Genomic DNA, 13,855 nt, shown 5'->3' with positions numbered 1-13,855 from the left:
AATGTTATTTTTATTTTCTGTAGCCTTTCTGCCTTTGACTTGTTTATTTTGAAGTAGCTCCCCCGTTTTGGTTTTTTTTCTTTCTTTTTTCTGCTTGGTTAATACTTTTTGTATATTGACAACATTTGTATATACACATGGCATGTATATTATCTTTTCCCTACAAGAGTTTGTATGTTGGATTTTTTGTTAAAAAAAAAAAAATACTTGGGAAGCGACTGATGACGTTTCAGAAGTCCACAAGTCCAGAGTCGCAGAGAAACGCAAACGGGAGCATAAAATGGAGCACAGTGCAGGTAAGGTTTGATTAACTACAAAACATGTAGTACATTAGCATGCCAAAATGTAAAGATCAGAGCCAAAAACAATTCTTCTAAGGCAATGACATTTCAGTGTAAAAAAAGAGTAATTTCGGCTGGAAGTAGACCATTTGTTTACGATCATTTGCATATCGAGGAAGTAATAATACATGCATGGCATAATTTTAATTCGTTTAAAACTGGTAGTGGTAAAAGTCGCTTTATTTAGGATTAATAACCTCAGTCACTTCGTTCAGTGACGATGAGGAACTGTGAAAGATTGAGAAGTCTTAACTGAAAATGTTCTGTCGTGTTTTTTTTTTTTGTAGCTAAAATTGGACTAAAACATAAGCACTGATCTATTGAGTGTTATTTCACCGCCGGTGTAAATAAACAAATAAATGAATAAAATCTAATAAAATAAGTGTGTGAATCAAAACCTAATAAAATAGGTGTGACTCAAAATCTAATAAAATAAGCTGTGTTCTTAATCTGGTAGAGTCACACAAAGTTCCAGGATCAACAAAATGTTGGGTAATATTTTACTTTGATGGTCCCTTTTGAACACTCTACTGACTAAAAGTAACTTTGGAAATGCATGTCAACTAACTGTCATTAGAGTATTAATAGACTGTCTGCTTAATTTCTGCTAACACTTTATTTGATGCTCCTCTTTCAGACATTCTACTGACTATTAGCAACTTTGCAACTACATGTCAATTTATTCTAACCCTACCAGTCTAATAATACTCTACTAATACTCTAATAACCTAATTAGAGTTAAGTGCAAAGTTACTTATAGTCAACCGAATGCGTGGGACCATCAAAATAAAGTGATGTTGATCCAAGAACATTCACTGTGATTCTGAAACACAAGTTGCTTTTTTCCTCTCATTGTCGAAAACTTTGTATGTTTTTGCAATTTGTGTTTTTCAGCTGGCAGTAGTCCGGACTTCCATCGGCCCGACAGTAAGGCACTTAAAGAATTTGACAAGTAGTGTTTTTGGGTTTTATTTATTTATTTTTATTTTTGTTATTAATATATTTTATTCATTTTTTATTATAGTGCACTCTCAGAAAACTGTCACTGTGGGGCGGTACCTTTTCAAAAGGTACACCTTTATACCTAAATGGTGCATACTGGTACCTTAAAGGTACAGAAATGTACCGTCCCAGTGACAGCTTTTGTACCTTTTTTTCTTAGAGTGTGTGTGAAATGATTGTGGATAATTAGTAGTACACAAGCTATAGCAGAAGTGAAGAAGAAAAAAGTGGGTGATGGATCGAGATAATTGAAGTGCCTTTATGATTTAAATCATTTATGAATCTAGATTAGATCTCTTCATTCTTAATCATTTTAAAAGCATGTAGTGCACCTAATAATGTTCACCAGATTCCCTTACAGTTTGTGTTTTTCTGTTCTGTTTTGCAGTGAGCAGAAATTCAGATGATGATCGCCCCCACAGTAAGTAAAAGAAAAGAAAAGTATGATACTTGTATATATTTATAGATTTGATAAACTGTGAATGTTCATCATTGCTGTCACGGCTATGGTTATTTCTCTTCAGAGACTCTTATGTTGAAGTTTTTCTGTTCCTTTTACGGCTGAGTTTAATTTCCCATGTTTATTTCCTGTTTCCGGTGTATAAAAAAGGTACAATGGGGTTCTATATATAGAACACTAGGCTTCTTGACACAATTTTAAAGCCCTCTTTGAGCCAAAAAGGTTCTATATAAGGAAAAATGTCCTAAATTATTGCATAATACTTGTTTATGTTCATATTTAAAGGGTTATTTAATTTTTTTCTATTGACAAAATACAAAATTAATTAATTAAAACTAAATCTGTAAAATGATCAAATGATGGGTCCTATACGAAAAGCCTGACAGAACAGTTTAGGTTCTATATTTTCTTCTAAGTGTGTATGTTCTCATTGGTTTCTGTAATTATTGATTAGTTTGTCATCTGTGTTTAGTTCAGTTTATTAACCAATGCGTGTATATAGTTCTTTGTTTTATTCACCGAACTAAACTGACTGCGTTTAAAGAATTTTAACATTTATTTTAAAGCACATATGAAATTAATTTAAAACGTGTATTGAGTCAGTATATTGGACATCAGTCTCATCATGATACAATTATGATTTTGTACCGTAACACTATTTATATATTAGTTGGTAATGCTAGTACTATTAAAGCAAAATCTGTATGTTAAGAGTTCAATCATATTCAGTTCAGAGTATTTTAGTATTTTAGACAACTGTCTTCTAAACAGCATAGTCAGTGTAGTCAAAAAACACTGAAATTAACAAGTTAAGTCACACAATACCTGTCAAGTCAAGTCATCCTCATTTATATAGCGCTTTTAACAATGTAGATTGTTTCAAAGCAGCTTTACAGAGATAAACATATAATTTAAGGTAACAGAGATTGGTTTAGTTTTATAGTGGTTCTTGAAAAATGTTTTTCCAGCTAAAGTTAGTTTTGATTGATTCACTTCCGTCTAAATGATAGTTTGTTATTAAATTAGGGGCCGCTAAGACGACACCGTTCTCTCTAAACAGACTAAACGTGAACCTGTGATAGACGCTGATGGCATTCACATGCGCATTAAGAATTGATTCTATAGTTTTGTGCGTTTGAATATATGTGCGCAGGTTTGTAATTCTTACAAACCATGCCTAAACAAACTACTTGTCTATAAATTTTGAAGCAGAATTTTATTTTATCTTATCACTTCGGGTAGGTACGCGAACCAAAAAATTCCACAACACTTTATCTGTAGAGTGGTATAGGGACCCTCCATAGGGAGAGGCTAGTTGGCACTTCAGCACTGCATTGTCATCGGGTCCAGGCAAAAGTCCTTTGTCAGATCTGGAAACGGCCTGGATCCGGCAGGCTGCGGGAAAACCTCGGGATAAACAAAGACACTAAAATTAGCGTAGATGCCATTCTTCTTATGATGTAACGAGTACATCATTATTTAAGGGAAGTGTTCCCAGTTCCGGCTGACCTAATCTAAGCAGCCTAATATTGAATTATAGAAGTCGATAATGTGTTATGTGTATGCTAGGTCAAAGAGATGTGTTTTTAGTCTAGCTTTGAACTGACAGACTGTGTCTGCTTCCCGGACAATGTTAGGAAGATTGTTCCAAAGTTTTGGTGCTAAATAGGAAAAGGATCTACCGCCAGCAGTCGATTTATATATTCTAGGTATTATCAACTGGCCAGAACTTTGAGATCGCAATAGACGTGAAGGACTATAATGTGTTAAGAGCTCGCTCTTACTAAACCATTTAGTGCTTTGTAAGTAATCAGCAATATTAAAAAATGTATACGATGTTTAATAGGGAGCCAATGCAGTGTTGACAGAACCGGGCTAATATGGTCATACTTCCTGGTTCTGGTAAGAACTCTAACGGCTGCGTTTTGAACTAGCTGTAGTTTGTTTATTAAGCGTGCAGTGCAACCACCCAGTAGAGCATTACAATAATCTAGCCTTGATGTCATGAACTAGTTGTTCCGCATTTGTCAATGAGAGCATATGATGTAATTTAGATATATTTTTAAGATGGAAAAATGCGGTTTTACAGACACTAGACACGTGACTTCCAAATGAAAGATTGGTATCAAAGAGCACACCCAGGTTCCTAACTGACGACGAAGACTTAACAGAGCAGCCAAGTGTTAGACGGTATTCTAGGTTATTACGTGTGGAAGTTTTTTGTCCAATAATTAGAATCTCTGTTTTTTCAGAATTTAATAGTAGGAAATTACTAGTCATCCAATTTTTTATATCAACTATGCATTCCGATAATTTTGTGAATTGGTGAGTTTTGTTAGGTTTGGAAGAAATATAGAGCTGAGTATCATCGGCATAACAGTGAAAGCTAATTCCATGTTTCCTAATGATATCTCCTAAAGGTAGCATGTACAGAGTGAACAGCAGCGGTCCTATCACTGAGCCTTGTGGTACGCCATACTGAACTTGTGATCGATAAGACATCTCTTCATTTACTGCTATAAACTGATAGCAGTCAGATAAATATGATTTAAACCATGCTAATGCAATTCCACTAATGCCAACATAGTTTTCTAGTCTATTTAAGAGAATGTTGTGGTCAATGGTGTCAAATGCAGCACTAAGATCGAGTAGCACTAATAGAGAGATACAACCACGATCGTATGATAAGAGCAAATCATTTGTGACTCTAATCAAAGCTGTCTCAGTGCTATGGTGCGGTCTAAATCCTGACTGGAAATCCTCGCAGATATCATTTCCTTCAAGAAAGGAACACAGTTGTGAGGATACTGCTTTTTCTAGTATCTTTGATAGAAAAGGTAGATTTGAGATTGGCCTGTAATTGACTAATTCTGTAGGATCAAGTTGCGTTTTTTTAACAAGCGGTTTAATCATAGCCAGCTTAAAGGTATTTGGTACGTATCCTAGAGACAAAGACGAATTAATGATGTTAAGAAGAGGATCTATGACTTCTGGAAGCATCTCTTTCAATTAGGGCTGGGCGATATATCGCACGATATTGTTAGGCGCATCTCGTCAGTAAAGCCGGTTCCTTGATTAGTAGTAAATCACCTTCACCTGCTTTCAGATGGAGCGGCATTAACTACACAGCACAAACTCCAGTGTTAAATTAACACTCAAGAGTGTTAAAGTTAATGAGATGATTAAGTGATTAATTTAGTGATGTTTGAGCATTATTGAAGACACCTGATGTTAACAAGCAGAATCACTGAAGGAGAATATCACAAATTGTAAGCAACCGTTATGGCGATAAGTGTTTGCTTTAGTTCGGCTCTCAACCTTTATACATTCACTTTAAATTTGTTTGTCTGCTGTTATTTATTTATGACAGTCAAATGAACAAAAAAAGTGTGATCTTATAGTGTTGGTTGTGTTCTGGCATAATCATGCTGTGATCTGATAAATAAATGTTATTGATATAGTTTGGTTTAACTTGTTGGCAACAACTTTTTGATTCTACAGCATATATGAATATAGGGATGTTTCTAATAATCCAAAAAGTTTAATAAACATTGCTCTGATCTAAACACATTCAACTAAATTTATTTAGAAACACAGACATCAATAATCAGCCTGTGAATCTCAACAATGGTGACAATAATAAAGCATGTTGCAGTGGCTGCCACCAATCACAACTCAATAATGGCTCCCATCATGCATTGCGATGTGAATAAATTATGATCTGAATTTTCTATGTAATTTACTTTTCCTAATTGAATATTCTGTTCGTCACCATTGTTGAGATGCATAGACTGAATCTTGAAGTCTGTGAATGCCCATAAGAAAGTTTTTTTTTTTAGAAACAACTTTTAAGAAATCCTTTTTATTATAGCTCAAATTCTGGATATTTATTCAGAATCACAGTTATGCTGTAACCAACAACATAAATCAAAATCATAGAGTTCAAATGATGATTTCATAATATAACCAACACCATCAGATCACCTTTTTCTTTGTTCATCTGGCAGTTATAACTCAGATACATCAGCCAAACAAAATCTAAAGTTACTAATATAAGGTTCAAGAGCCCAACTAAAGCAACCAATGATCGCCATAACGGTGGCTTACAATTTGAGTTTCTCTCCTTCAATGACTACGTTTACATGCAGCCAAATTTCGGGTTATGGTCGGGTTAAGGTCACTATTCGGGTTTCTGAAACATTAGGGATAACCCGTTTACATGCGTGAGCAGAGAGAGTTACTCCTGTATACATGGAATTGCAATATCCCGATGTAAACGCGACGCGCGGTTAGCGTCTGGACATACGGACAACCTTAAGACACAATATGCGTCATTTCCGATTCTTCTTCCTGTATCCAAAGACAACAACAACAGCAGCACGCGGATAATGAATAGTTCGGGGCAGATAGCGATCGCCTTTGTTTGCGCTTTGGTGCTGGTAACGTTACTGACCTCGCTCCAAAAGTATGGTGTGCTGCGTCTCGCCATGTTTACTTCCGGTATACTGCACGCGGGGTTTTGTATGCGAGAAGTTTCTCTACTCAAAAGACCAATATTCCTTGCGAATAGAACATGCGCAGAACACACATCACTATGGGGATATGCCGATGCGCGTTTACATGACCAAAAATTCGGGTTAGAAAAGGGGTACCCCAGGTATAATATCCCGTTTTTTAAAATCCGGGATATGAGCATATTCGGGTTTTTGCCGGTGTTTACATGGCCGTTCAAAACCGGGTTATTGCTAATATCCCGGTTTTGAACGGGTTATTGGCTGCATGTAAACGTAGTCAGTGATTCTGCTTGTTAACATCAGGTGTCTTCAATAATGCTCAATCATCACTCAATTAATCACTTAACTATCTCATTAACTTCAACACTCTTGAGTGGACTCATATACACTCCCGGGAGTGTTAATTTAACACTGGAGTTTTTGCTGTGTACAAAGAGCCGTAGTTAACTGACAAGCTGAGCCATATCGCATTAATTATCGCACGCGATACGTCCGCGATATGGCTCAGCTTGTCAGTTAACTACGGCTCTTTGTAGTAAATGCCGCTCCATCTGAAAGCAGGTGAAGGCGATTTACTACTAATCAAGGAACCGGCTTTACTGACGAGATGCGCATAACAATATCGTGCGATATATCGCCCAGCCCTACTTTCAATAGTTTAGTCAGTATAGGGTCTAAAATACATGTTGTCGATTTTGATGAATTAACGAGTTTGCAAAATTCTTCCTCTCCTATGGCAATGAATGAATCAAATTTTACCTCAGGGAGACTATAATGCACTCCCTGATGCGATGCTGTAGTAGACGGTTGCATAGTTATAATTTTGTCCCTAATATTATCAATCTTATAAGTGAAGAAGTTCATAAAGTCATTACTGCTGTGTTTCTTGGAAACTTCTGGGCTTGAAGCTTTCTTTTTCGTTAGTGTATCCACTTTTTCAAATAAATACCTAGGATTATGTTTATTTTCTTCTAATAGGGTTGAAAAATAAGCAGATCTAGCAGCTTTTAAAGCCTCTCTGTAAGCAATCGAGCTCTTCTTCCATGAAATATGAAGGAGATTTCATGTTTGTTAGGTATGTAAGACTAACCTGTTTGTTAGGTATGTAATCGGGAATATATAAACCCTTCAATTAGAAGGAACTTGACTGTCATACTGAAGTGTGCATCATCTCTCTATCTGTGTGTTTAAAAGGAGAAATGGCAGAAGCCAGTTTCTCATGGGCTGAGGATCAGTTCAGCTGTCCAGTGTGTCTGGATCTCCTGAAGGATCCAGTAACGATTCCCTGCGGACACAGTTACTGTATGAGCTGCATCTCAGATTGCTGGGATCAGGAGGATCAGAAGGGAGTCTACAGATGTCCTTTATGCAAACAGGCCTTCACACCAAGACCTGTTTTAGGTAAGAATGTTGTGTTTGCTGGGATGGTGGAGAAACTGAAGAAGACGAGACTCCAATCTGCTCCTGCTCCTCCTGCTGCTCCTGCAGTTCCTCACACTGGATCTGATCTGCAGTGCGACTCCTGCACTGGAAGAAAACAGAAAGCAGTGAAGTCGTGTCTGGAGTGTCGAAGCTCTTACTGTCAAATTCATCTTGAACAGCACGAGAGTCTCTTCAGAGGTAAAGGACACAATCTGATGGACGCCACTGGACGACTGCAGGAGATGATCTGCACTCAACATGGTAAAATGCTGGAGATTTACTGCCGTACCGACCATCGGTGTCTCTGTATGCTGTGTTTGGTGGATGAACACAGAAATCATGACACTATATCAATTGCAGCAGCGAGGACAGAGGAACAGGTACGGCTTCATACTGGATCTCATGAGTGATCCAACACTGAACATTTGAGTGGTAGTATAAATTTAATTATATTTTTCTTCAGAGACATTTAGAAGAAACACAGAGAAACATCCAGACGAGAATCCAGCAGAGAGAGAAAGATCTGCAGGCGCTGATAGAGGCTGTGGCGTCTCATAAGGTGAGTTTGGAGAAGAACAGAAGTTTGAGTCTCAGTTTGGACTTTCCTCCAGTGCTGGAGCTCTTCTAGTAACACTGAAGCCACTGTGTGATTGTGATGTGTGTGTAACAGCGCTCTGCACAGACAGCAGTGGAGGACAGTGAGAGGATCTTCACTGAGCTCATCCGCTCCATTGAGATATGTCGCTCAGAGGTGACGCAGCTGATCAGAGATCAGGAAAGATCTGCAGTGAGTCGAGCTGAAGAACGACTGGAGCGACTGAAGCAGGAGATCGATGATCTGAGGAGGAGAGACACTGAGCTGAAGAAGCTTTCACACACACACGATCATGTTCATTTCCTCCAGGTAACAGAGATCTTCTCAAACACGGAGGACTTTAACAAGCTTCTGGAATTACAGCGAGTTTGTGTTTTTGTGTTTGTGTCTGTAGAGTTTGCCATCTCTCTATCTTTCTGGATCTACAGACGTGTTCACTATCAGTTCTCATCTGTGTTTTGATGATGTAGTGAAATCTGTATCTCAACTCATAGACAAACTGGAGCAGTTCTGCAGTGAGGAGACACAAAAGATATATGGAGCAGGTACTTTTATAGGGGTTTAGTTACAGGTCCTTCTCAAAAAATTAGCATATTGTGATAAAGGACCTGTATTCTCGTTCATTAAAGGGATAGTTCACCCAAAAATGATAATTCTGTCATTAATTACTCACCCTCATGTCGTTCCAAACCGTAAGACTTTCGTTCATATTCTGAACACAAATAAAAACATAATTAAAGTAATATTAAAAATAATATTATTTAAAGAGTTTTCAAACAACATCAAACATTTAGAGCAAACAAAGTACTTGCTTCGCTTCATAAAATTGAGATTAAACCACTGAAGTCACATGGGTTACTTTAATGATGTTTTTACTACCTGTCTGGGCCTTGCAACTGGTAGTTGCGTAGCTGTCAATGGAGAGACAGAAAGCTCTCAGATTTCATAAAAAATATCTTCATTTGTGTTCCAAAGTTACATGAAAGTCTGAAGGGTTTTGAACGACATGAGGGTGAGTAATTAATGACACAATTTTCCTTTTTGGGTGAACTAACACTTTAAATATAAATAGGACTAATTTTCTCTTGACATGAGACTTAAACTTCAGATGTGTTTTGGTGTTCGTAGTGAAAACCATCCAGGTCATTCAGTCTCCTGAATATCAGACCAGAGAGGAGTTTGTACAATGTAAGTTACTACGAAAACACAAACAAACACAGACTAGATACGTTAATTGTTCAAAAAACATGAGCTAATTTATTAAATTTAATTAATGTTTGTGAGCTCCTAGGATAGCTAAAATTGCACCATGCCATTACAGACTAATGTTTTTGGGAGTGATTTATAATTCTTGTTCAAAATCAATAAAACAAAGTTGAAGTATTGAAGTATGGCAAGGTTATAATTTTTTTGGTAAATGATGACTGTCATATGGAGGGATTATTGGGACAGATTGAAAACTAAAAGTCTAAAACTAAAAGTCTTAAACTAAAACTAAAAGTCTGAATCTGAAACTAAAAGTCTAAGTCGAAATTGAATTTGGTATTTAGGATTGGGTATTTTGTATTTAGGATTGGGCATTTGGTATTTAGGATTGGACATTTAGTCATTTCGCCTTTTAGGATTGGGGATTTGGGGATTTAGGATTGGGAATTAGCACTGGGATCTCCCTCTGCTGTCCATAAGGAGCCTCTGCGCACCAGCCATTTCCAACCCAGCCTCCAGTATTTGGCCCATGCCTCCTTATTTGCATACACTCCTAAATCCCCAAATTCCCAATCCTAAATCCTAAATGGCTAAATGATTAAATGCCCAATCCTAAATACAAAATGCCCAATCCTAAATACCAAATTCATTTTCAACTTAGACTTTTAGTTTTTTACTTAGACTTTTAGTTTCAGATTTAGACTTTTAGTTTTCGTTTAAGACTTTGTTTTAGATTTTTAGTTTTCAATCTGACCCAATAATCCCTCCATACTATCATACTTCACGGTTTAGATGCGGATGTGTTTGTTTTCATCAGATTTCCATCCATTCACTTTGGATCCAAACACAGTGTGTCAACGTCTCCATCTGTTCGAGGGCAACACCGTGATCACTCACACCGGCAATAAATACAAATATCCTGATCATCAGGATCGGTTTGATCACGCTCAGGCGTTGTGTAGGGAGAGTTTCAGTGGACGCTGTTACTGGGAGGTTGAGTACAGCGGTCGTGAGGGTGTTCATATAGCAGTGGCATATAAGAGCATCAAAAGGAAGGGAATGAGAAATGATAGTAGATTTGGATATAATAATCAGTCCTGGAGATTGTACTGCTCTAGCTCCAGTTGCTCATTCAGACACAATAACACACACTCTGTTCTCCCTGTAGTGTCCGGCCGTAGAATAGGAGTGTATGTGGATCACAGCGCTGGGATTTTGTCCTTTTTCAGTGTCTCGGATACAATTACTCTGATCCACAGAGTCCAGGCCACATTCACTCAACCGCTCTATGCTGGGATTGGAGTACAAAATGACACAACATTGAAACTGTTTCATCTAACAGTGTAACTTATCCTGCCATATCACATGTTTAAGCACCACGATTAAATCAGAAGCAGTGAGATGAAAGTCACTTCTTTTCTAACTACTTAATCAACAGCTGATATCTCAGATATGATAACAGGTTTAGCAAAATAATCAAATGTTTGTAATGTATGAGTAGAAACTCGTACCTTGTTGGAATGCTGAAAATTTTTTTTTAAATTTTTTAGTTGGAATTAGATGAAACAAAAGATTTGATGACATTTTTGGCACAATGACATGACTATCAAATGTAACTTCCATATCTGATTTTCTGTTGTGTTAATGAAAGATATTTTATAATAGCCTACTTTTTAATATTTTATATGCTGTTTGGTGCAAAAACAATTTACCTGAACCTCCAAAGGATTTATCAATAAATAGCAAAAGAAAACCAAGACAGTCGTGTTGTCTTCATTCCAGCTCAGATTTTGGGATTCACCGTCAGAAAACGCTATTGGCTGTGGATCTCATATGTCATATGAAACACAATGGCTTTCCTTTATTAAACTGAACAAACAAATTAATGCCACAGTTAGAACCAGTTTCTACCATTTACGCCGGATAGCCAAAGTCAAGCCATTTTTAAACAGGAATAGCTTCGAAACAATTATTCACGCATTTATTTCAACACGACTTCATTATTGTAACTCATTATATGTCGGGCTACCTCTCTCTTCTATCTCTCGTCTTTAGATGGTCCAAAATGCGGCTGCCCATCTACTCACTGGCAGCCGAAAACGAGACCACATCACCCCAATCCTAAATTCTCTGCACTGGTTACCAGTCCGTTTCAGAATTGAATTAAACACTGGGCTCGTTTGCTGCGGTCCGAGCCAGAGTACGTTTGTTCCCGGCGCCATAAGTGGACTTCTGCTGCTTGCAAACAGACTCTTTTGAGGAGACAGTGGATTTCCAAATTTGTTGCCCTGATACCACGTGCAATGCACGAATACACTGCAGGCTCACTCTCACTCGTATCCAAGGTAAATCATCAACACTATCATCCCTTACATGTGTTTTATTTAACTGAATACATCACAATAAGCTAAAACGCATGCGCAGCACTCAAAAAATGATGTGTCGGCTTTACTAAACTTTTGTATGTAAAAAGGTTCCACATAACTGGGTTTCGTTAAACAAACATACTTTGTTCATGTAACTTCAACATCATGGAAGTCATTTTAAGCGACCCAATTAAACTCTGAGCTGAGTGTTAAATGAACACTGAAGAAGTGTTAAAGTTAATGAGATAATTAAGTGAATAATTGAGTGATCATTGAGCATTATTGAAGACACCTGATGACAAGCAGAATCACTGAAGGAGAAAACCGGAATTTCATGTCACCATTATGGAGATGAGTGTTTGTTTTAGTTGGACTCTTGACCCTCACATCATTAACTTTAGATTATGTTTGGCTGTTGTACATGAGTTATAACAGCCAGATGATCAAATAGAAAAGGTGATCTGATGTTGTTGTTGTGTTTTAACATAATCATTATATCACAATCATTTGACCTGAATCACTGACCTCATATAGAACCAAAATTCTGATTTAAGTTTACCTTATGGATTATAACAGCACTGACATTGTAGATCATACCATTTTAGCCTTTTGGAATCCAATGGAATCCAGATGATCAAATCAATAAAAAAGATACAGAAAGAATAAAAAAAAAAAAAAAAAGGTTATGTAGGCACACACAGACATCAAGAATCAGCCTCAGAATCTCAACAATGGTGACAATTATAAAGCATGTTGCAGTGCATTCTGGGTGCCACCAATCAAAAATCATTCATGGCTCCCATCATGCATTGCTGCATGAATAAATAATGAGATTATGTTCAGAGGTGATCTGTTTGTCACCATTGCTGAGATTAACCATACGCTTAATATTCTTGTCTGTGTGTGCCTGCATACAAATATTTTTTGAAAGATTTTTTGAAGAAGTTTTTGTTTTAATCATTTGGATTTCTTTGAAAAGGCTAAAAAAAAATGGTATGCTTTACAATGGCAGTGCTGCAATAATCCATAAGGTAAACTTAATATTATTAAAACGACAAATAATCAGAAATTCACAAGTTTCCACAGCTAGGTGTCAAAGGTGTTCACTACATGTGTGTTTGATGCATGTATTGCAATTAACCTAAAATACATTCACAGTCTTCTTTATTAGGCTACCATATTTTTATATCCTTCATGGTGTATGATTCTTTAGAAAGCACTTTTGTTTTAAATCCCTGTTGTTAAATATTTCCGGAAATAAGGTAGATGAAAAAAATGCCTGGCGCAGTAACATTACAGTAAGTTACGTCCTACTGGAACATGTTGTGCCCTCCCTAACTTCTTTTCAGATCTCATACAACTACATTCCTAAACCCCAACTGACAATTGGAAGTTTACTAATTCATTTAAAAAACAAGTGACATTGCATTTGGCTGATTTAAAGCTGATTATTGTCCCCACATAGTTTTTGTTTGTGCTGGAAACGTGTAATCTTGTAAAATACAATCATAATTTAGTGTATATGATAAAAAAATAAATGTGTTGGATCTGTCACTATAGCTATAACTTCTGTATTTTTATTTAATTTTTAAAACCTTCAGTATGAGAATGCTATGTTGATATTTTTACTATTTGTGTTCAAGCATACTCATCTTTTAAAACCTGTATTGAGTCGATCTATTGGACATCAGTTTGAGTTTCTCTCACGTTTGCCGCAGTCTCAAACGTTACCCAGTTGATATTGTGATGTAACATGATTTGTATTTTTGGGGGGCACTGATGCCAGTACTATTAAAGGACAGAAATAAGTATACAAAGAGCTCAATCATATTCAATTAAGGGTATTTTAGCATTTTTCAGCTAACACAACTGTGGCATCCAAACAGCTTAGTCATAAAATAAACAACACTGAAATGAACAAGTTACTGTAAGTCACACCCTGCAGAGCA

The 13,855-nt window shown here is 36.8% G+C and overlaps 1 protein-coding gene across 1 annotated transcript; it reads left to right on the top strand.

Annotated features, from left to right (window-relative positions):
* The first annotated feature begins 247 nt into the window (after positions 1-247).
* LOC143711100 (tripartite motif-containing protein 16-like) lies at positions 248-11,297 on the top strand. Its single transcript, XM_077202429.1, has 9 exons — positions 248-296; positions 1,236-1,268; positions 1,732-1,764; positions 7,512-8,119; positions 8,203-8,298; positions 8,410-8,643; positions 8,729-8,879; positions 9,463-9,522; positions 10,358-11,297. The coding sequence occupies exons 1-9, from the start codon at positions 281-283 to the stop codon at positions 10,885-10,887; spliced, it is 1,761 nt and encodes a 586-aa protein (XP_077058544.1). The 5' UTR covers positions 248-280; the 3' UTR covers positions 10,888-11,297.
* Positions 11,298-13,855: the final 2,558 nt, after the last annotated feature.

This window comes from Siphateles boraxobius, unplaced genomic scaffold (genome assembly GCF_051911475.1).
Source record: "Siphateles boraxobius isolate OS27281-9 unplaced genomic scaffold, OSU_SipBor_1 49, whole genome shotgun sequence".
NCBI lineage: Eukaryota > Metazoa > Chordata > Actinopteri > Cypriniformes > Leuciscidae > Siphateles > Siphateles boraxobius.
The sequence above is the reverse complement of the archived record's forward strand: the minus strand, read 5'-3'. Positions and strand labels throughout refer to the sequence as shown.